The sequence below is a fragment of the Delphinapterus leucas genome, chromosome 6 (genome assembly GCF_059928025.1).
Source record: "Delphinapterus leucas isolate spDelLeu-1000000601 "Yukka" chromosome 6, BTC_Dleu_Yukka2, whole genome shotgun sequence".
Taxonomy (NCBI): domain Eukaryota; kingdom Metazoa; phylum Chordata; class Mammalia; order Artiodactyla; family Monodontidae; genus Delphinapterus; species Delphinapterus leucas.
The window spans coordinates 89,529,503-89,552,391 of NC_143134.1; the positions used below are offsets into that span (position 1 = coordinate 89,529,503).

Here is a 22,889-nt window from a genome sequence, read left to right on the forward strand (position 1 = left end):
GTGTAAACTAAGTTTACCTTCAACTTAGAGGTGGGAAGGACCTGCCTAAGGTCACCTAGCTCGAGAGAAGGATCTAAACCAGGCGCTCTCAAAGAGGCTTCTCCCTCGCTGGGATTCCCCGAGTCCACCAGCCAAGCCTTCTGCCGCACCGGTCCTCGTCCCCTTGCTGGGTCTCGGCTCCGCTCCCGCGCCACGTGGCACATGCAGGATGTCCTCCGAGGTCAGGGGGAAAGGAGGCGGAGCGCGGGCTAAACCTTGCCCCGGAGCATCATGGTAGATGTAGTTTTTCTCGCCAGCACAGAAAGGCGCTAACTCTCCCCGGTTTTGCTCGGTAAGTAGCATATCTTCTGTGCAAGTCATTCAAACATGGTGTCCCCTGTCACAGATGCAGCTTAAATATCTGTGAAAGAAGCCGTTGGGGGGAAGGACCAGAGCAAGACAGGCACATCAAGGGGAAAGGAAAGGGTTAATAGTTGTTACGCATGCGTACAGAAGGCCTGGTGGGTGGGCGGGACGGAAGACGACTCCCGGGAGCTGTGTTTTCCCCGGAAGTGCCTTCCCTTCTCCCGGGTTCGCGCGGACGCGGTTTTCTTACCTCATTTGTCCTCGCCCCTCCCCGTCCCTCTACGCGTTTTGGTTCCTGGTTGGTGCTTCCTGGTCGCAGCCGCGGCAGTGAGTATGTGTGTGACGGGCCCCGAGCCGACTGCGGCCGGGGGACCCCTGCCCGCCCTCCGCCTCGCCCGCTGGGCTGTGGAGCTAGCGCGTGTCCCCTCGCCGGCCTCCGCGTCTCCCCTGTGTCCCTTACTCGTGGCGGGGCTCGGCTCGTGGCCTCTCAGTCGAGCTCTTTTCCACGCGACTCCGCGGACCGGCTGGGCTTCTCCCTGCCCCTCCAAGGCCTGAGGCCGTGGTTCAAAAATGGCTGGGCGCCCATGGCCTCGGTGAGGAGTGGCGTTTCTGCCTATTTTACCTCCACCCCCCACCCCCGAGGTTCCCCTGTCTTTTAGGAAAGCCGGTCAGTCATTTAAACGCGAAGAGGGCTCGGCCTTTGAGGACCGAACAGTCCTGGGCCAAATCCAGCGTCAGCAGTCAGAAGCAGCAGCTGCAGCTGTGGGGACAGAAAAATTTCGGGAGATGGGCCCCTTTCCCCACGTAAAACAAGGAGACTTGGACTGTGTTCGCTGATTCCCTTTATCCTTCACATCGTAGCCGGCAGTTAACTTCAACTTTAAGAGTTGCAGATGTAGTGGGAAAACTGGCTGAGTGGAGAGTCAGCAGGCCTGCGTTCTAGCTGGGGCTCCACCACCAACTCGCGCTGGTGACTCCAGAAATCTTCTCTTCAGGCTGTATTTACCTTGATTTCAGATCACGGGGTTGAATTAGGAGATCTTTTATGCGCAATGAATAAGTAAGCTTCTCAGAGCCCATTTCTCAGTGTATAAAATGAGTGTTTAATTTAATGACTTTCAGGTCCCTTCCAAAACTCTGTTGTGTTTTGAATTTTTCGGCTGTGTGTATATTTCAGACGGTATTGTGCTTTGGGGATAATTCACTATTGCTGTTTTCAAGAGAGTCTGAGGGTGGGGAATAAACTGAGGAAGAAGTGGAAGTGAGGATTGTACAGTAGCTTCAAGGATAAGATACTGTGTAATAACAGGAAAAAGCGCTGAGGGAAAGGTGAAGGAAGTGTTTTGAGATAGGATTAGTTACTCTATAAAGACTTTATGTCAGGAACAGCTGGACTTGTCTGAATAAATTTAGCATTATTTTCTCCCACCAGCATCTTGTATTCTGTCTGAATTTTTTTGTGACCATTGTTTCCCACATTTGAATTCTCTGTCCCAGTTTGATTTACTTCAAATTGAAAGCCCCATTCGAAGAGTGGGCAGAAATTTTAACACTAGAGTCAGTAGTGTTTCAAATCTGTCACTATCAGGATGGCTCACTAAGTCAGAAATTTTAATTGGAAATTAAACTGTTAATCACGTTCTAAAGAAAACTAGGCTTGATATCAAGCTGTGAATTTGATTTAAATTTCCTTGAGATGGATAACTATCTCATCAAAAAGAAATATCTAGGCTTCAAAGTTCTTTGAAGAGAAATAAGAGCACAAGGACTGAAATGACCAGTTGGTAGACTGTTGGAGCAGAAATGTTGTCTTTAAAGATTGTATAATAAAATCTGAAAGCTTAAATAAGCCTTAAGTTGTCTAGTTTAAAAAAAATCAGTGAATGAATTCTGCTCTCACTTTTGAACAGCGAGAGCCTTTGCAGTTATTCTCTATAGCTGTTTTATATTTGTTAAGCCATTTAAATTCTTCAGAGAAGTTTTATTCCCAAACTGATACTTTAAGTTCTTATATAAGAGCCATCTTTTTTGGTCATGGCATTGCTATAGCCTTTGTGTACCAACTTGGGAAGCTCTTGGATGGTAAACTGACAAATTCAAATGTATGCTTTTCTTTCCAATTAAAATGCCTCTTTTATAGTTTTTAAACTCCACGGAAATAAAATGGATATTTGTTAGGTAAATTTAGGTGTTAGAGCCACTGCAAATTTAGCTTTGAAGGAAGGTTTTTTTTTTTTTTAATCTTTTTTCGAAATGATGATTGTTATTTTTTTAATCAGGGAAATGTGAATCAGTTTTATCTGTGTTCTTAACCAGCTAAATAACTTTGGATAGGCCTCCTTATCTCTTTGGACCTCAGTTTCCTTATATGTAAATTGAGGAGGTTGATGAGATAATCTGAAAGGTCTCTTCCAGATTTAAAATTTTGTGACTCTCATAGAGACTTTATGTTATCTAATTAAGTATGCTTGAGAATTGTGTACAATGATCAAAAAGCTGAGAAGTCCTTCTGAATCAAGACAGTTATATACATATATATTTTTTTCATATTCATCCTTGGAGTATGAATTAAAAAAGTTAACTAAATGCGTTTGAATGTAATTAAAGTAGTAACATAAACCAAAACAGCCTCAGGCAGACCGTAACTCTGGCATACATAAGCTACATAAATAGAAGAGCCGGTTATGCTGAACACAATTTTCAGTACAGAAGGGACAAAATCCTCTTAAAGGCCATAGGGGCTAAATTGTTAAATTCATTTTTCTACATTTCAGGGGAAGAGATAAACCCTTAGACCCAAGGAAGTCTGTTTTTATTTTATTTCTGTAGTTTATTTTTGGCATACATTCACAGGTGTGCCTATGGCTCTTTTCTTAATCCCTTTCCTTTGGGATGGCTCCAAGAGTAGTACAAATTTGTAACTCTGTAATTTAGCTCTTTAATTTTTTCTGTGCTGCACCGGAATTATGTTTTATCTTAAGTCCACACTGGATCCTCAAGATGGATCCAGTGAGGATTTTGAAGGAAGCATAATTCCTTTGACTTCTTTTAGAATTAATTTACCTATTAAATAAAAAGGAAAGGATTCATCTTTTATTTGTATTCCTCTGAAGCTAACATTTCAATATAAACTGATAAATGCTATGAGCATTACTTTTCAGACAGCCACATTCAACTTGTATGACAACAGCATAGCAACCTGAAGGACAGTGCAAAAAGGGAACAGGTATATTGTACCTTTTAGAAGGAAAAAAGGCATTAAAAGTTGGGTCTCCCCCCCCCAGCTTTATTGAGATATAATTGACAAATAACATTGTTTAAGGTGTACAACATGATGATTTGATATATGTATATATTGTGAAATGATTACCACATTAAGGTTAGTTAACACATCCATCACCTCACATCTTAACCTTTTTTGTGTGTGGTTAGAACATTTAAGATTTACTCTCTTAGCAGATTTCATATATACAGTATTGTTAACTCAGAACTTTTAATCATCTTTTTCCCCCCAGCTTTATTGAGATATAATTGACATATAGCATTGTGTAAGTTTAAGGTGTACAACAAAAGTTGGTTTCTTTATTTCTGTAAAACAAGAAACTCCAGCATGAGTGTAGTACATTTTTGGCTCTTGTTCATTTGATTTTTGGAGTCAGCAGGTTGTATCACCAAAAGTACCCCGACATTTTGGGCAGAGAATTGATAAACTAAGAAAACAACTAGTCTTTCTAAATTGTATCTGTATAGCTAAAAGTAGAGTAGAAAGAATAAATTGTCATTTTTAATTGTTCTCTATACTGTGCCTGATTTTTTTTAAACAAAAATGAGTTTTTTTCCAGCACTCTCATTTTGATCAGTGTTCCATTAGTACCTAATTGAAACATCTGTGTAGATTTTTGGTTGATGATATGAGAATCTTTGAAATAGTTGGAGACAACTACAAAATTCATCTCATCATAATTTTCATATTTTAGACACATAATTAGATTTATTAGGGCTTTAGAACAAATACCTGATGATATTATTCATTTATTTATTCATTTGTTAGTTCAGCAGACCTTTATAGAGGTCTTACTAAATGCCAGTTACTCTGCTTGGTTTTGGGGATCCATTGTTTAACAAAGTGCATATAGTTCCTGCCACCCTGGGGTATGTGATTTGTGCTTGTGGGAAATTTACATTGCACTAGTAATTAGAAATGTGAATGTCTTGAAATGTAAAGTGCTATGGAAACCTATAAAGGGTCGACAGTTTGGTGGGTCAAGGAAAGCTTCCCTGAGGAAGTGATATTTAAACAGAGTTGAAGGATGAGCAGGATTTACTGTGCTCACAGTAGGAGTAAAGTGCTCCTAAAGCTGAGTTTTACCTCTATTTTAGGTCTTCAGTTAGTTTGTATTTCATACATATCTTTATAGGTACAGAAATAAACTAAGTTTATCAGCTATTTTTATCTATTCTTTTGGTCAAAGATCAGAAGGCCTGGAGATTAATTTTTTAATTGAGAAGACAAATATACACCAAAACAGTAAATATGATAATTATGTCCTTTTGTGGATTTTAGTCATAATTGAAGTAATATTCCTGTGTGAGAATGTATACCAGAAAAGATGAGATACAGAACCAGAGCCAGGGAAAAGATGAAGAATGGATGGAATAGTAGTGAGAATGACCTAAAATATTTTTGTGATTTTTAACATTGTGGAGAAAAAGTGATTGGTGTCTGAAACAGTGGATCTCAACCTGTTTTTCCTTTCTAACATACTTGTGAAATATAACATTTCCATTAATAACTGTAACTCAGTTTGTTGGCAGTAATTTTCATTTGGGAGGGGCTGGGCATTATTAGAGTGTGTCATAACAATTTAGAAAATCTTGAAAAATGGTACTACTCTAAGAGAAAAAGGTATTTTAGTATGTCATTGAGAAAAATGATGGCCTTCACAGAAGTTAGCTCTAAGAGGTGATATCATTATGCACTAAACAGGCATGATCTGAGCTGTTAAAATATATTCTTTCTATGACTTTCTGTTTTACAGCATCAAGGTTACTGACTTTGCATGATGTTTGGTGGTTATGAGACCATAGAAGCATATGAAGATGACCTTTATCGTGAAGAGTCATCTAGTGAACTGAGTGTTGATAGTGAGGTGGAATTTCAGCTCTACAGCCAAGTTCATTATGCCCAAGATCTTGATAATGTCATCAAAGAGGAAGAACATGAAGAGAAGAACTCTGGGAATTCTGAATCATTCAATAGTAAACCAAATCAGAAGAACTTAATTATCCTTTCAGATAGTGAGGTCATCCAGCTATCAGATGGGTCAGAGGTCATCACACTGTCTGATGAAGATAGTATTTATAAATGTAAAAGAAAGAATTTTAGAGTCCATGCAGAAGAAAAGACCCAAGGTCCTCCTGCTTTTCTTCATTCTAATGAGTTGGCAGATAAGAAATGCAAGAGGGATATTGAGAAGACTAAACCTGGAGAGAGATCAGGTACAATCCAAGAGGTCATGATTATAGAGGTCAGTTCAAGTGAAGAGGAAGAGAGCACCATTTCAGAAAGCGATAATGTGGAAAGCTGGATGCTGCTGGGATGTGAAGTTGATGATAAAGATGACGATATCCTTCTCAATCTTGTGGGGTGTGAAAATTCTCTTAATGAAGGTTAGTATCATATTGGCCATTATGAAAAGTAGTATCATCTTTAATAAGGAAGACTGCTTTTCCTAAACAAAAGACCATTAGGGTCTGCTCCATTTAATTCCTCACCTTTTGGTCTTGTTTTTTGGCTTATTTTTCATGAGACTCTTTTACCAATGGCCACTTTAATGGTGGTTTGTCTGAACATCAGAAATGTATGTCAGGATATCAGAGACACTCTGCTTCTGCTATAAGCAAATTCATAACTGCTTCTTCCTGTTTGGCTAGAGCCAGTTCTGGACCTGAAATCTTAGTTCCCCTCTCTCTCTGCTTGGTACCACAGGTGAGTACTCCATCCAACTCTGACATTGGCCCTATGCTCTTATTTGGCCAACTCTGTTGGTTCTGCCTCTTCCTAAGTGATTTGCTTACCCAGGAGGTAGCCATATAGCAAGCATGGGGAATGCCTGGTATACAGAAGATATGGCATTAGTATTAAGATTTTTAGGAACTCCATAATCAGTAATGTAGGAAACTATGAAGAAGCTGTAAGTCTACAGTAGACTGTAGGAGAGAATGCAAATTCTTGAGAGCCACATAATCAAGAATTGAAATTTTGGTGTTAGTTTTGTCTCTGTCACATGTAGTCATCTAGTATTGATGCTTATCCTTTTAAAAAGTCCCTTTTATTTTTCTCCCTTTATGCTTAATGTGTAGTCTCTTGCAATATTTTCCTAAATGATCTTTTATATCTTCCCTGTATGCTGTTGTTAAATTGGTAGTCTTGAAATGCCCTTTACTCAGTACTTTACTGCTGATCCAAAACCTTTAATGGCACCCACTTGTCCTCAAAAGAAAATGCTGATATTGAATATAGATCATGCTTTGGGGCCCCAGAGATTGACAAACTTTTTAAAGAGCCAGGTAGGAAATATTTTAGGTTTCCAAGCCATAGGATCCCCTAACTACTTAACTTTGCCCTTGTTGTAGGAAAGCAGCCATGATATCTGAAAAAATGAGATGGCTATTTCAACAGAATCTTATTTACAAAACAGGTGTCTGGCTCAGGCTGTAGTAGGCCAGCTCTGAGAATTTGACACCAAAAGGAAGAAAAGAAATAGGATAGTAGCTAGAACATAGAGCAGAATCAAGTAAAGTTTTGTCAGAATAAGAGAGAGTTGATAATGTTTTTAGGTGGAAGGGGAAAATCTCTTGAAGGAGAGATTAAACCTGTTTGGTGGATTGGGGTAAGGGAGGCAAATAAGAGATGGGCTCAGGTATATTGTCTGAATTAGTCTTAAAAGGGAAGAGACATTTAATTGCTAAATTACCAAATATTTATAGAGGTGGAGGATAAAGAATAAATTCAGATGGATTGAGGTAGATGAGGGAATATATGAGGATGTGTTTGATTTTCTTGGGAAAATGAAAGTGGAAGTGGGTCTGGAATTGGACAGGGGATACTTAGAGGCTTAGAGTGTGGGAAAGATGTTTAGGTGCTATGGGGAATACTGTTAGGCAGTGGATCCCAATATGTTGAAGATGACAACTTCTTTAACTTCAAAAAAATTTGTGGACCCCCCCGCCCCACATAACTATAGTTATATTTTTAGTATTTGTTAATTGAGAAAATGCATATTAGCAAAAAGCTATTCAGTACACTCATACATGACTTTGTATTTTATTAACCACAACATTGTCTACACATTTGAAAAATATTGTATAAGGCCTGTCTGTAGCATATATGGCCTTATATAAAGCATGCCTCTGGCTACCCATTGTGATAACTAATTCTCCAGCTCCCAGGAGTCTGAAGCTCATAGGTTGGAAATCATTGTGCTAACAAATCAACAATAAGAGAATAAAAGCCTGCTTAAAAGTAGTATTCAATCAAAATTGAAACAATGTGAACTTGTAATGAACTCACTCTGAAGGATTTCATAACTTTTTCCAGTAATACCTGGGGCAGGGTGACAGAAACCAAAAGATCCAGGGTTAGGCAAAACATTACAGAATGTCAAAACGATCATTTAGCCTATTCCTTCTCTAAATTGCCTTCCCGTAACATGACACCTAGTTTCATCAAATACTAATGTGTTCATGATGATCAGCGACTTTTCTTGAATTCAAGTTCTCTATGTCCACCGTGCCACATATTTCCATTTGGGTATCTTATTGTTATTTCACATATACATACTGAAAAGCTTGATAAATTGAAAAGAAAGCTTATCTTTCCACAGAAAGAGGAGCAGGTTAACTGGATGGTGGCTCATAATGTAAGTAGGGTTTCTCAGGGCAAAATGAAAGGGATTGATGAGGGATGGTGAGGACGGGGTTAAGGGTAGCTGAGCCATATGGAGATGAGGATTCTAGAGGAAAGAGAATGATGGACTTAGGTATGGCTTTTAGGAGTGAAGAAAAAGTTGGTAATCAGGTATATAGAGAAATCTCTGGAAAACAATTTTAGTATTTTATGTTATAGACAATAAGAAGCATGGCTGTTCTTGAACTGTGTTTTGGGGTGATTATTTGTTTATTTTTTATTGAGGTGAAATTAACACAAAATTAACCATTTTAAAGGTTCAATTTGGAGGCATTTAATACATTCACACTGTTGTAGAACAATTACCTATATCTAGTTCCAAAACATTTTCATCACATCCAAGGGAAACGCCAAAATGTTTTCACCACATCCAAAAGAAACCCTGCACCGATTGAACAGTCACTCCTCATAACCTCCTGCCCCAGACTCTGACAAGCACAAGTCTGCTTTCTGTCTATGGATTTACCTATTCTGGATATTTCGTGTAAATAGAATCATCCAGTAGGTGACCTTTTGTGTCTAGCTTCTTTCACTTAGCATAATGTTTTGGAGGCTTATGCATATTATAGCATGTATCAGTACTTCATTCCTCTTTTAAGGCTGAATAATATTCTATTGTATACCTGCATTTTGTTTATCCATTTATCTGTTGATGGACATTTGTGTTTCTACCTTTTGGCTGTCATGAATAGTGCTACTCTGGACATTCATGTACAGGTATTTACTTGAATACTTGTTTTGGGTATAAACTAGGAATAAGATTACTGGCATTTCTCTGTTTCACTTTTTGAGGAACTGCCAAACTTTTCCACAGTGGCCGCACCATTATACATCCCCATCAGTAATGTATGAGGGTTCCAATTAACTGCAGTGGTTTTTATGATTACTTGTCATGTTGCACATTTCTATTCAATTTAGTGGTAGACTCTTTGTTATTTCTTAGCAATATTGGTAAAAATATTTATTTAAGACCTAAGTAATTCTAAGTAATTCTTGATTCCAAACAGTCAGTGTATGTTCCTACTATCCATATTGAAATTTATCCTTACTCTGTGCTCCTTGATCTACTAATGCCATAATCCTATTTTTTTTCTAGTTAATAGGCAATATATTCAGTACTGATGGCTATTTGAGTGTGTTGTTACTTTCTAATCATTATTATCCCATTCACAAATAGACCTGGGGGTAGATCTGGTTCAGTTTGTATAATAGTCTTTAGAGAAAAGATTTTTTCATGTCAGTGGAAGTTTGTGGAAATTCTGGCATACTTCTGAAATGATGATGACTGTTAAACAGCAAAAATTATGATTTTGTGTACTGCTCCCCCTCCTCCGCAAACCCCTCAAACTGTGGCATATTTGAAATATCAATATAATAGAAGAGATTAGCAACTCCTTGAGGACAGGTCTTTTCCTCAGAAGCCTTCTTAATACTATTTAGAGTAATTCTTTGCCATATATATTACTTTGTTTTTCATTAACTGCTAAGTGATCAAATACTTTTTGAGTATCTACTCTATGTAGAATACATAGAGGGGATTTAAAGTGGTAAAAGACATAGTTTTAGCCTTAAGTGGCTTGGTGTTTCATTGAAGAGACAAAATATAATAAGAAGCTTAAGTAATTTATGGAAGTTTCTTCTTAACCATTGGAGTTAAGTCTCTCAAAATCCTGGGAATAGATGTGGTTGAAAACTTAAAACTTTTTAAAAAATAGGATTAGTGAATTTGAGGTAGTACATGAAGATCTGAAGGACTATGTAAGTACATCCATATTTTCCATTGTTAAATTTGTAGTAATGAGTGCAGCACCACTCTTGCTCTGTGGAAATGTGAGGTTCTTTCGCACTACTTCAGTTTCAGTGAGATGCGTAAATGTTTGTTTTGCTTTAATACACAATTAGAATACACGATCAGGCAGATAATATACAACCAGGAGACATTTTTTCCCTCTTTTTTATTTCCTCTAAATGTTTAATACTTTTCTGATTTTATGATCTGAAGCTGTCGATTAGCTTCCTTGGGTTCCATGGGGGCCTTGGTGATATAGCACTTAGGTAGTGTGCTCAGCCTAGCTTTCCTCAGTATATACAGCTTTATGATGAGGGCTCTGCTTATAATAAATCCATGCCAAAACACAGGGCTTCAGTACCTGTTGCATATGACTCAGCCCTTGCTACTGATGGGTGTAGGAGTTTATTTCTAAAGTCTAGAAACAAACTTCATTTGCTTCACTTTCTTTACTCTTTCCTGACGCTTCTTTATGTAAATGATACCTGCTCTGTCATTTGTCTTCCTTTTAAAATTCTTACCCTTTACTTTCTTTAGTTTATTATCCCCAGTAGGAGTGTCTTGCAATTCTCATTTATTAGAAAGACAGATTTCTTGGTTGAAGAAAAGATGCACCAAAGGAAATCAACATGTTTTTTAATTTGTGAGGGTGATCTCTAGTTTGGGAAGGATTATTGTATATGACAGCCAAATGATGGGAATAAGTGCTATAGGAGTTATACATGAATAATCACCAACTTATTTTCCTGCAGAGGGAAGGGATATTATTAGCTCTTGGAGTAATTGTTAAATCTTTGTTAATTTTTAACTATGGAAATTTTTTTTTTTTTTTTTTGGTGGTACGCGGGCCTCTCACTGTGGCCTCTCCCGTTGCGGAGCACAGGCTCCGGACGCACAGGCTCAGCGGCCATGGCTCACGGGCCCAGCCGCTCCGCGGCATGTGGGATCTTCCCGGTCTGGGGCACGAACCCGTGTCCCCTGCATTGGCAGGCGGACTCTCAGCCACTGCGCCATCAGGGAAGCCCATATGGAAATTTTAAAGTATACAAAACTGGAATGTCGTAATGGTCTCACTGTTCCATAAACCAGCTTCAACAATTATCAACTTATGACCAATCTTTTCTCATATGTAATTCCATGTCCCTGTATTATTTTGAAGCAGATCACAGTCATCATGTCATTTCATTCATTTATTTATATACATATACATTCATTTCAATATGTATTTCCAAAAGATAAGTTTTCTTTTTAAGAAACAATCATATTATTATCACACCTAAACAAATTACCAATAATCCTTTTATCATTAAATAACCAGCCTTCAGATTTCAGCCTTCAGATTTCCCTGATGGGCTCTTAATTTTTTTTTCCTACAGTTTATTTGAATCAGATCTATTTATTGCAGTTGGGTGGTAACTTATGTCCTTTAATCTTAGGTTCCTCCTTTATCTTTCTTCTATGTGTTTTCTTTCTTCTTTATAATTTAATTGTTATACTAACTGGATTGTTTATCCTCTAGAATTCCCTGAGTTTGAATTTTGTGATATTGTTTAACATACTCCACTGTCCCCTGTATTTCCTATGAATTGGTAGTTAGATCTAGAAGCTTAATTAAATTCAGGTTTCTCTCCCTGTGATTGTGCTATCAGCTAGACACATAGATAGGTTCATTTGTTTCATTTTGCTTTTCATATGTTAATATTTAGTATTACCTTTTAAAAATTCAGTTTGTTTCATAATTATGTAAAATATTTAGAACGTTCCAAATTCAAATCAATAAGACAAGGTAAAAAGTATTCAGAGACGTCTACCTTCTGTCCAGTCTTCATCCTGTTCCCACCCTTCCTCTTAGGGGTAACTGTTAAGAGAAAATTGATAGTTTGTCCTTACATTAAAAAATATATAAGCAAATATGTATATATCTTCATATCCTCCCTCCCCCTTCTTGAAGTAAACAGTAGCATATGATCTACACTTTGCTCTACCTTGTTTTTTTTCTCTTAACAGTATACCCTGGAGATCAGTCCATAATAGTATCTAAAGATATTTCTCATTTCTACGACTATAGACTATTTTTGTGTCTTCTACACTAATCTGAGCTGGACACATTAGGCATGTAACAAATACTTTTTGGAAGTGAATGAATAGTAATTTTAAATAGTTGATGAATAATATAATTGTTACAGTTTTAAAATGTATTTTAAATAAATGTATTATAGTCTAAGTCCACTTTCAGAAGCATGCTTTATACCTATGCTTATACTCCTGGTCTTACTGTTTCTTTCTCATTTAGTAATTTTGAAAGATTTAGATTTAGCAAAAAATTAAATAGGTTCAGATTTTAAAAGGAAAATACCTTTTAAAGAATGAAGAGTTCAGCATTTTTAAAAGTGGAAGAAACCTATTAGTTCCTAGTGTATGTGACTGTTAGAGTGTAGAACTTTACATTAATGTAGAACTCCTTCAGTATGTACAGTTGGGTACATCGTTCTTTTATAATAGTTTGTCAGCATTTGGCACATAGTGGGTACCTAGCAAATCTTGGGTGAATTTAATTGAAATTCTACCTTTTCGTATAGAATAGTGCTCTTTACATAGTACTACATGAGGTTGAAGTGAAATTATGGCTTTAGTAAAGTAAAATAATGAAGTGATTGATTGAAATTGAAGTATAATTATGGCTTTTAACAACTTAGTGCAGTAAGTCTTTTAACTGTTTTTGTGTCAAGTCCCTTTCACCCCTAAAAAATATGCACATAAAAGTTTTGGATACATTTTCAGAAGTTGAAGAACACATCTAGAGGCAATTGCTGAATCCCTGGTATTTATAAGGCACTCAACCAAGACTTGATAACTAATTAAAATTTGAGTAGAGTGGGTTACCTACTTGAATTTCAGTTTTTCAAATACCTCATATTTTATTTGATTTGGGTCTTTATATATGCCTGGATCAGTTTCTACCTTGCCTGGCTGATACCTACTCATCCCTCAAATCTTAGTTTAAAGTTTATTTCTGGAATGAGGTAATGGACATAGGTTCTCAGTGGTGGCTACTAGGTCTTTTACAGCTCCGTAGTTGACTACCTGTGACTTTGGGTAACTTAATTCTTTTATTGGGAAAATAATAAATTTTATTTCATTAAGGTTATAAGCTAAAATGAGACAGTGGATAGACTAAATTAATGTAATAGGAAAATATTTTGACAAAACTCCTAACTGCAGGATAAGTTCACTATCACTGTGGCAAGCATGGGCATATAGCTTCCACTTGGTGTTTTTAAATGAGAAGTTCTCAGATTTTTTGGTGAACCCAAGTTGCTTTTGAACAACATGTCTCTAGTATGGCACTTTATTTGAATAAATTTTATTTTATTTGGTGACATTTTATGATCTACTAGTTAAAACCTAAATCTGAAGTCTTAAAATCAATCCAACAATTACTTACTGGATGCTTACAGTGTACAGGCACTATACCGTTAAGGTGTTGGGTTTCAAGAAGTGCTATGTAGTCCCTGCCTTTAGAAACCTTAAAGTGCATGACAATATGGAAAGTCCACTCTATTACCAGAGTTAAATACATTTCTACAAATACAAGAGATGTCCCAGCACATACATAATCATTTCCAGATGAATGTAATAGACTTTTTAAAAAAGATTATTACAGATAGGCAAAGTACAAGAGTGAATTGAAAAGTAACTCTTTGAACTCAGTCTTGAAGAATGGATAGGATTTAACGTTCAGGTTAAATGCAGGGAGGGAGAATAAAAGCTGAAAACCCTAAAACTATATGATACCGTTAATGTTTAATTAATGGCTTAATATGTGGCTGGGTATGATTAAACATTTTAATAGCATATCCTTTCAGAAACCACCTCAGCCTAAATGAGAAAGGGTATTTATGTTCTGCATATGCTGTTGGAAGATTTCTTGGTTATTTTATTCCAGTATTTTCCACCTATTTCTTGCTCATATGTCTCCTTTTTTTTTCCTTTAAAAAATTGGATATTTCATGCAACTTTATGGAAGATAGAAAAATTTTCTCAGACGGACCAGATGCTGTATGTTAGTCAAAGGACATGACCGGCTGCTTAAAATGTGTGTTTCATGCAAGGCTGTTGAAAGTAGAACATGTCTTGAAATATAACTTTGGCTCGTCATAGCTTGTGTTCTTTACCAGCTTTTAACATAGAAAAGGAACACATTCTGTTAGTTTGGAAATATAAATAAATTAAACTTTCCTTTTAATGCTCTTCAAATCTTCAAGGTGGTATTTTTCCCCCCTTTCTGCATTCATCAGATAACCAGTCAGTCATAGGTTCTTTTTTTTTTTTTTTAAATAAATTTATTTATTTATATATATTTGGCTGCGTTGGGTCTTCGTTGCTGAGCTCGGGCTTTCTCTAGTTGCGGTGAGCAGGGGCTACTCTTTGTTGTGGTGCGCAGGCTTCGCCTTGTGGTGGATTCTCTTGTTGCAGAGCACGGGCTCTAGGCACGTGGGCTCTAGAGTGCAGCCTCAGTAGTTGTGGCGCATGGGCTTAGTTGCTCCACGGCATGTGGGATCTTCCCGGACCAGGGCTCGAACCCGTGTCCCCTGCATTGGCAGGCGGATTCTTAACCACTGCGCCACGAAGGAAGTCCAAGTCATAATTTCTTGAGAGATCTTATGGCCTAATAGGTCGTAAGAGTGAGTTGCTGTTTGACATACTTCTTATGGATGTATAGTTTAATTTCTGCCTTATAATTGAAAAGTGGCCACATGCTAGAGTTCTGGTAACCGAGAGGACCAAAGAGCTCCCTCCCTGATGTTTTCAGCTTTTGTAAGCGTGCACTACACAATCCCTAAAGCTGCTTTCGAACTGTGTCTGTAGTTGTAGCATGTCACCTTACACTTAACTATTGTGAGGGCATCTTTTTATTTAATTTCTAATTAGCATAATGACTTGAGCTGTGTTATTCACTGTTCCATGGTGAAGTTGTCATAGGGAGAGAAGAAATAAAAATGTTCAATTTCAACTTTACTTGTGAATGGAGTGAAGTTTGAAAGCCTTTTATGGCCATTGTTCAGCAGACTGAAAATCTCGTTAGAAATCCCAGAAATGCGAAGGCAGCTTTGGGTTGGATTTTAATAACATTTTGGAATGTTGGTATTGTATGTCGCTAATTTTTGTGATTTCATTGTTGATCAGCAACTTAGCTATGCATTCTTCCAAAGTCAACTTATGACTTTTAGCCTAAATTCATTTACAGTAGCTTTTCTTTTCAACAGTAATAAGTACCTAGGGAGAGAATTAAATTTTACTTTTTTTTTTGACGTTTCTCTTAGAAACTGATTTGATTTTCATATAAGATATACTAAATTTGTTGGAAATTGCATGTAAGATAATAGCATGCTATAAGAAAATAGCATGTTTATTGAACTAATGACTTAGTTTTGTTGCCGTTACAATATTAGACATCTTCAGGTCTGCCTTTTTGTTTGTTTTTGAAATGGAGAAGCATAAAATAAGATGGCAAGATTTTCATTCTTATCTAATTGTCATAGGAAGTTGGATCCTGATGTCTGGGTAAAGAGTGTTTAAATATAAAATTCTTATAGTTGTTTGCTATAAAAATAATCTATTATGTATAGAGACCACTTGTCTAAGAAGATAAGTATAATTTATAGATAGTATGGTCAGAAGGTAGAATTTGATGTGAACTATATACGATTAGACTGTCAAACATTTTTCAAAAGAAGTACAGAAATGGGAACATTTACTTTTTTTCCCCTTCTAAGAGTAAAGGCTACTCAGAAAATTCATGACTCTTAAGTTGATCCTGTTTTTAAGACTTTGCTAAATTTGTATTTAATTTCAGGGTAATTTACTAATCTCTTGCTAATTTCCTCTTGGTTATTAACACTTAAGTAAAAGTGTTGACTTATTGGAAGTTTTTTAGCCGAAAGTTTTTAATCTCTTAAGCATTGTTTTGTTATAAATTAAAGTTATTGTCATGGTTAAGTTTTTGGCATTTTGAGTTACTTGCCAGATTGTTGTTGATTCTGCTGATAATAAGGAAATGCATATTTTAATTGAGCATCCACCATGTGTAAGGCCACAGTTTCTTTTTAAATTATACAGATACACTTAAGATAATCTACAAAAATAGATATGACTTGTTTTTTAGTTTTTGAATCTTGATCTAACAGCATCAGCTCTGGAGAGAGATGTAATTCTGGGGATAAAAATTATTTTTGTAATACATGTTTGGATTCAAATATAAAGGCAGTCTAATAATGGGTTATTTAAAAGTGGATCTTGTCTGATGTATGTACCTTTTATTTCTATGACATTTTTACATTAGAATTTCATAGTTACAGTTTTGAAAATTAGTTAATGGTGGACTTGAGAGCATCTGCTCTCCCCATCTTTTGCAAATACATTTTAAGGGAAGACAGCATAATTCTATAATGGGAAAAAAATTTTTACTCTTCCCTTCTGCTTCTGCCTAAATATATAGTCAACTTATAATTACCTCAAGATGAAAGAATGCTGTTTACAGCTACTCATTGAGAGAAACTGTTTTGTTGGAAATCCCTTAAAGTGCGTAGGTCACTTCTGATTTTGCTTTGTAACTAGCGCCTGTTACAGAATTATCTACTCTAGGGAGGGAAAGCCCCAATTTCTAGAAGACTTTTCAATACTCTTTCTATATTTTTAGCTAATAAGAAACTCTAAAGATGTAGGAAACAGACAGGTTATGGCTGATAAATAAAATTGTTAAAGTAAGTCAAAAATTAGGCTTTGAAAAGTCAGGTGAGAGGAATTCAGAATATAAATTCGCAAATTTAACTGAAGAAAGGTTTTATTTAAAGAAAAGGTGTGCAACCATATCAATCTTGTAACTCCTTGTATTGCACTAGCCATTTTTTATTGTTAGATGGTCTGATTTAAACAAAAATGAACTTTGTCAATGGTTTTATTTAGAAATAGCGTTACTTTCTACTTTTAAGGAGGATTTTAATTGTCAATAAAATTTCATTGTTGAAAAATCACCTCACTCCCATATAATTAGTATTTTGTTCTTTATTCAATACCCTGTATCGAGTCCACCTCTTTTGGGTTTGCTTTAAAAACTATATAAATTTTGTGGGAGAATAAATACAACTTATGTATTGCTATAAAGGTATTCTTATTTGAATCTAGTATGATTGGTTTTTACGTATATGAAATACTTCCCTAAAAACATAATATTCAACCTAAATGTTCTAGATAGGTGAGTTACTGGTAAAAAAAAGCCATCAGGTCTTAAGTTGTGGAATATTTGTATTGGTACTTAATACCGTGACTGCTTTGGTTGTTGTGTAAGTCCCTTTATTCTTCTGTTTGAGATGTTCTAGTTTGGGAAATTTCTTTTATTATCAGATTTAACACATGAAATGTAATGGTTGTACCACAGATCACCTAATTTTCAACTTTTGGTTAGTTAAACTAACTTTGGTATATAGTTCTTTATGGTTAGTCAAAGAGGAGTTGTGTTCAGCTGTGTGATTTTGCCATTACTTAAGTTAACATCAGCAGTGAAGGGTCTCATCTCTGACTTTTCTTCCTTTCATTAAATTTTTCAGTTGCTTTTAACATTATTTAAGTATAGAAGGAGATAGAGTTGTAAAACAAATTTCTGATTTGCTGATTCTCAGTATTTAGCAGTGGGGATCCTTTTTCTTCCTTTAGCTATATCACATACATATGTATATTTTGATTTAAGGGGAAAAACTTAATTTTTTTTATGTATGATGTGGATACAGTTATTGTTTATTATTTTTTAAAGTTAATAAAACTAATCTCAAAAGATCTTTAGTAGTATACCTACAACCTCAGCAGTCCCTTTTTATCTATACAGATTTCCCTGCCTTTTGTGGCTGTTTGCTCTAATTTAAATTTCCCATGGCTTTGGGTTGCAGACTTGGTTTTCTGCAAGAGTGCCCATGCTTACATGGTCATATATTCTGGGTGACTTTTCCACTTTTTCTTTTTTGTTATTTTGTTGATTGCTAAAGGGAAAGAGGATTTTTTTTTTTTTTTTTACTTGTTTCTTTGTTTTGATCTTTCTTCCTTAGCCTATCTGTGTGTTGTTTTGTTTTGTTTTGCAGATTGGGAAGAATTATTGTGTGGACTTAGATCCATGGGGAGTAGCAGGGAAAAACTAATTTTGTTTGTGGTTTTGTTTTCTTAATAAGAGTAGCAATTTAATTTTTGAGCCATTGAGAAGCTCAAAAGATATGTTAGCTTTATGCATGAAATTGATAGAAAATTATTAATCCCAAAATTTTCTATTCATGGTCGCTCTACTGTTGGAGTAAAAATGTTATGTTATAGTTGAACTAAGTAAATCCTAAAAATACTAATTAGCAGTATATAGTACTGTTAAAAATTCTTAATTTAAATATTATTGTATATTCAAAAGTTATTCATAGGAAATCAGTTGTAATCCGGTATGTGATTTCTTTTTTCATTCAGTTTTTGTTGTCGATGGTGTGTATATATTCAAATAGACATATGAATATACATTTGATTGGAAACATACAGTTTTAACTTGACCAGATTTAAAAGTTTGCTTATTCCTGCAAAACATGCTTATTTTTCAAATATGAAGAGTTTTGTTTTATGAAACAACTTTATGCTGCTGAATGTTAAGTCCTTGGAGAAGTGCTGTGGCAATTTAAATATTGGGTAATTCAGTACTAATGTAAGGGAAAAGTAGAGGCCTCTAGTCCTAACATCTCCTCCAAATATTTTTTCGTTAATATCTGAAGACTTTAAAATATCAAATTAATGTGGTCAAAGCTACTTCTGTTTTACATTTGCGAGGGTGCCATCACACAGTAGCATTATTTAACTGGATTTTGTATTTATTAAATTAATATACAATAATAAGATCCTTTTTAGCATTTAAGAAATTTTAATAATTTCCCAATATACCATAAAAATGTTGTTATGATATACTGTTAGCTAATCGGCTAGGAGAACTAATTTGATAAAAAGGATGAAAAAGGATTAATTTTGATATGCATAATTTTAGGGGTTTTTGTTTTTTTAAGTGATTATATACCATGGCAGTGAAATATCTAAAATTCTCTTTCTGGTTGTCTGTTAAGTACTTTGGGAATTGGGGTAAGGGCAAGTTTTCTTTCTGTGTCTGCTAATTATTTTTTCTTGTGAATTTTAGTGCTCCTAGCATACGAAACTGATCTATAGAATTTGCTATTACCGAGAAAAAAAGAGCATTATTGAAATTTTGTTTAACTATTATTTTCTAGTTACTGTATTTCACATTTTGATTTCTACCAAATGACTTCTCAAGAAGCAATTTCTTTTGAAAAACAGTGAGAGTTTCAAACTAAGAAGAAAATGTATACTGATAGTCTATTTATTGTTTTTTCATGGCAATTAAGATAATCTATTGAATTTCTGCTCTTTAACCATAGTTAGAGTCTTCATAAGTTTGTAAAATTATTCTCCCTAGTTCTGATTAGTATTTTAAGAGGTATTTTATAAGTTTGTACTTGATATTCATATGTGATTACGGAGAAAAACAAATAGCTTGTAAAATGTATTTGTTTCTAGTATTTCCATCAAATCGGTATAATCTGTGAGATGAAAAGTGATCCAATTGTGAAAGTATGCAGCTTTTAAAATAACACAAAATTCTTCTGTTAGCACGTTTTACCAGCAAATGTTTGTGTAAAATGTTATTAGTTCTTAAAGCTTATGCATAGACTTCCTTGTGTGTGGCTTTTCATAGGAGAGCACTATAGAGCCGAACTTGAAATTTATTAAGGAAAGAACAAACTGGTGAAATGCTTTCATGCTATTAAAAAACTTCACAGACAATTGTCAGACAACTTTTTTTTTTTAAAGGTCATGATTGCCTGGTGCCTTTTCCAGTCTTTATTTGAAACTCTTGTAGGATTTCTTTTTTGTTCTCCCTCTCCTTTTTCTTTTGGCAGTGGGTGGAAGATTCTTTTAAAACTGAATGGCTAAACATGTATAGTAACTATTAAAGTATAATGGAAATACTTTTATTCTTGATATTTTTTAGGCCAGAAAATGCTGGGAAGGTAAGCCAGTTAGGGTAAAATTACATTGTGCAGTATGGAAACTGTTCAGAGTTTTCTGTTTAGAAAAGTGGGCTCTTGAGTTTGGGCTTAAAATAGGGGTTGTTTGTGAAATATTTTGCAGTTCTCTTATAGGTTGGTGAGTTTGAGGTTGTTTTTAATATTTTATTGTTTTAGTTGATTGTTGGTATTTCCTGAAAAATAATATTATGTATATGGGAGAAGATAGGGGGTGAGAACAGAACAAGAACTGGGGGGAGAGAAAACCTCCTTCCCAAAATGTTGCCACCTGACAGGTGGAGATTATCTGCCATTACAGATTTTCAAAACAGAGTGCTTAACTCTTTTTCTAAGAGTTCACATAAACTTTGACATATTTCACAAAGTTTGATTGTGATAAGTATTACAATTTTAACTCTGGTCTTTATCCTAAATTTAAGGCTTACAAAATTAATCAAAAATGCCTTGAGGCTAATTGCTAATGTTCAATTAAGTTATTGTGTTCAGTTAAGTTCTTTGACTATAGAATTTGTTTGATTTTATTAATATGATAAGCTAAGATTATGAAAGGTCTATAAGAGTACAGAAACTGAACTTTGTGAAATTAATTTTTATATTTTGCCATAGAGACAAAATATGTCTTGGTGTGTAGTAATTTTTTTCTTAGTATTATATGGACATCTATTGGCTTTCAGCATATAGGAAATTTAAACCTTTTAATATTAAATATTGGCAGTCATATATTTTTTTAAATTGCAAAAACTTCAGGCAAATATGTAAAATATGCTAGTGGTTGGTTTATTTAGATTTTAAGTGACTAGACTTTGTGAAATAGGAATAAAGCCTGGGATCTTATTTAATCTAAGAAAATATACTTAATTTAAAAGTATTACTATTAGAACTAGAGAAATCTTTTCAAATGTAGTAAATCCATATCCATAATTATTTTAAATCACTAGTTAGAGAGGAAGGTATGTGATGCTAATATCTTTGTTGGAAGTCATAAAGTGTTTTGAAAAGGATGAAAGGGGAAAAGTAAACTGCTTTCAGGCAGATTCATATCATTTTGACATTGGATGTTATTCGTGGGTTCATGTTACAAAAACCTACAAAACAGGTGTATTTTAATTCAGTAGGCTCGCTGAAAGCTGTTCTGTGATAAAGCTAGAAAATTTATAAATTTTTTTCTTGTTTAAAGCTTAGTGATTCATCTTGGTGCTTGTCTCAGTCTTCTTAATTTAGACATATTGTGATTATTTGTTTTAAAACTTTATTTCCAGTAAAATGTTATTGCTTGGATACATTTTCACTGTTTCTGTTATATTTTATCCATCTATGACATCTTATCAGCCAGCTATTGCTATTTTATTGTTCTTTTTGTGGTGGTGTTGTAAGGTACAGACTTCACATCTAAAGTAAGAGCTAGTGTATATTACAGTGTATATGACCATTTCTAATTTGACCTGTTACTGTAAAGAAGGCTAACAAGTGTGTATGACTAGCCCTCCCCTTCTGGAGCAGTTGAAAACAGGCCTCAGAAGACTCAAAGGAATTCTTTTAACTCCTAGCAGGGCCACGGGGTCAATGTCAGATTTAGTCATGCTGTTATTTTAGCCCAGTGGTCCAGAGAGATGACTGAAAAGTGAGTCTTTTATTTCTTTTTTTGTGTGGTTATTAACAGGATTAAATGTAAGCCATTGTGTACTTAGTACCAATTAGTTTCTCATCTGAGAGGTTCATTATGATTTTTTGTCAGCCTTCGTCTTGTAATATTTGTTTCATTGTTTGATTAGTTAAGGGGCTGAATGGAATAAAGAAAAGTTTTATAGCAGTGCTTTTAAATTCATTGAGCATTTTAACAAGTAGTCAACTTTTCAGATACGTAGACCTTGATTAAAAAATGGACCACGTTGAAAATTGGCATGGAAGATGGTGAAGTTAAGTAAATTGCTAAAAATTTTTCTTTTCCTGTTGTACTTTTCTTTAGTTTTAAAAATAGACTCTCTTTGTTACATCAAATAATACTTTTATATTTTTAGAAGTTTGCTTTGGTTCTTATACATATGTTTAAAAATAAGTTCAGCTTGCTGTGAGTATGTAATTGTTGTTTGGGAGGCACACAAGCCAAAAAAACCCTTTCAAATTAAAAAACCCTTCCAAATGTTTCTAGATTGGAAACATAGCTTGAGCTATTAAAAACAACATAAGAATTCTAGAATAAAGATAATTGTCAGGTGTAAACAGGCCTTAATTTAAAGGGAAGCAGCCTGGAAGTTGATTCTTTATGCTATTATAAATAAGTAAAAATGCCAAGTTGTATGAGTTCAGAGAAGAGGAGCATACCTAACTTTTTAAACTGCTTATTAATTGGTGGTTTTTAAAAAAACCTTGACTTAAAGAAATTATATTAAAATGAATTTTTCATTGAGTAACATTCCTCATTTAAAATATTGAGATAGTTCAGTAAAATTTTGGACAAAAATTATTCTTATCAATTGGATTGGAGATGCTGATTTCAATTAGAAGCAAGGAATATAACCCAGAATTAAAATAGAAGTATTATTTTGTTAGTAGGTAATTATCTGGGACAGTAGGTCTTGTACCCCGTTGTTGAAGTGTATAACACACTTTTTCACATGCATTCATCTTTGAATGGAAATGCTTTAGGCTGGTTCAGTTCTTTTTCTTA

General features: G+C 35.0%; 1 protein-coding gene across 4 annotated transcripts in view; it reads left to right on the plus strand.

Moving 5' to 3' along the window:
- Positions 1-550: 550 nt before the first annotated feature.
- ZCCHC7 (zinc finger CCHC-type containing 7) overlaps positions 551-22,889 on the plus strand; it is a 236,268-nt gene continuing 213,929 nt past the window's right edge. Inside the window, exons 1-2 of one of the 4 annotated variants that reach the window (XM_022600169.2) lie at positions 551-672; positions 5,385-6,015. In XM_022600169.2, coding sequence (XP_022455877.1) covers positions 5,406-6,015 — 610 coding nt within the window. In that variant the 5' untranslated portion in view covers positions 551-672; positions 5,385-5,405. The other 3 variants (XM_022600171.2, XM_022600168.3, XM_022600170.2) reach the window with 3 other exon arrangements.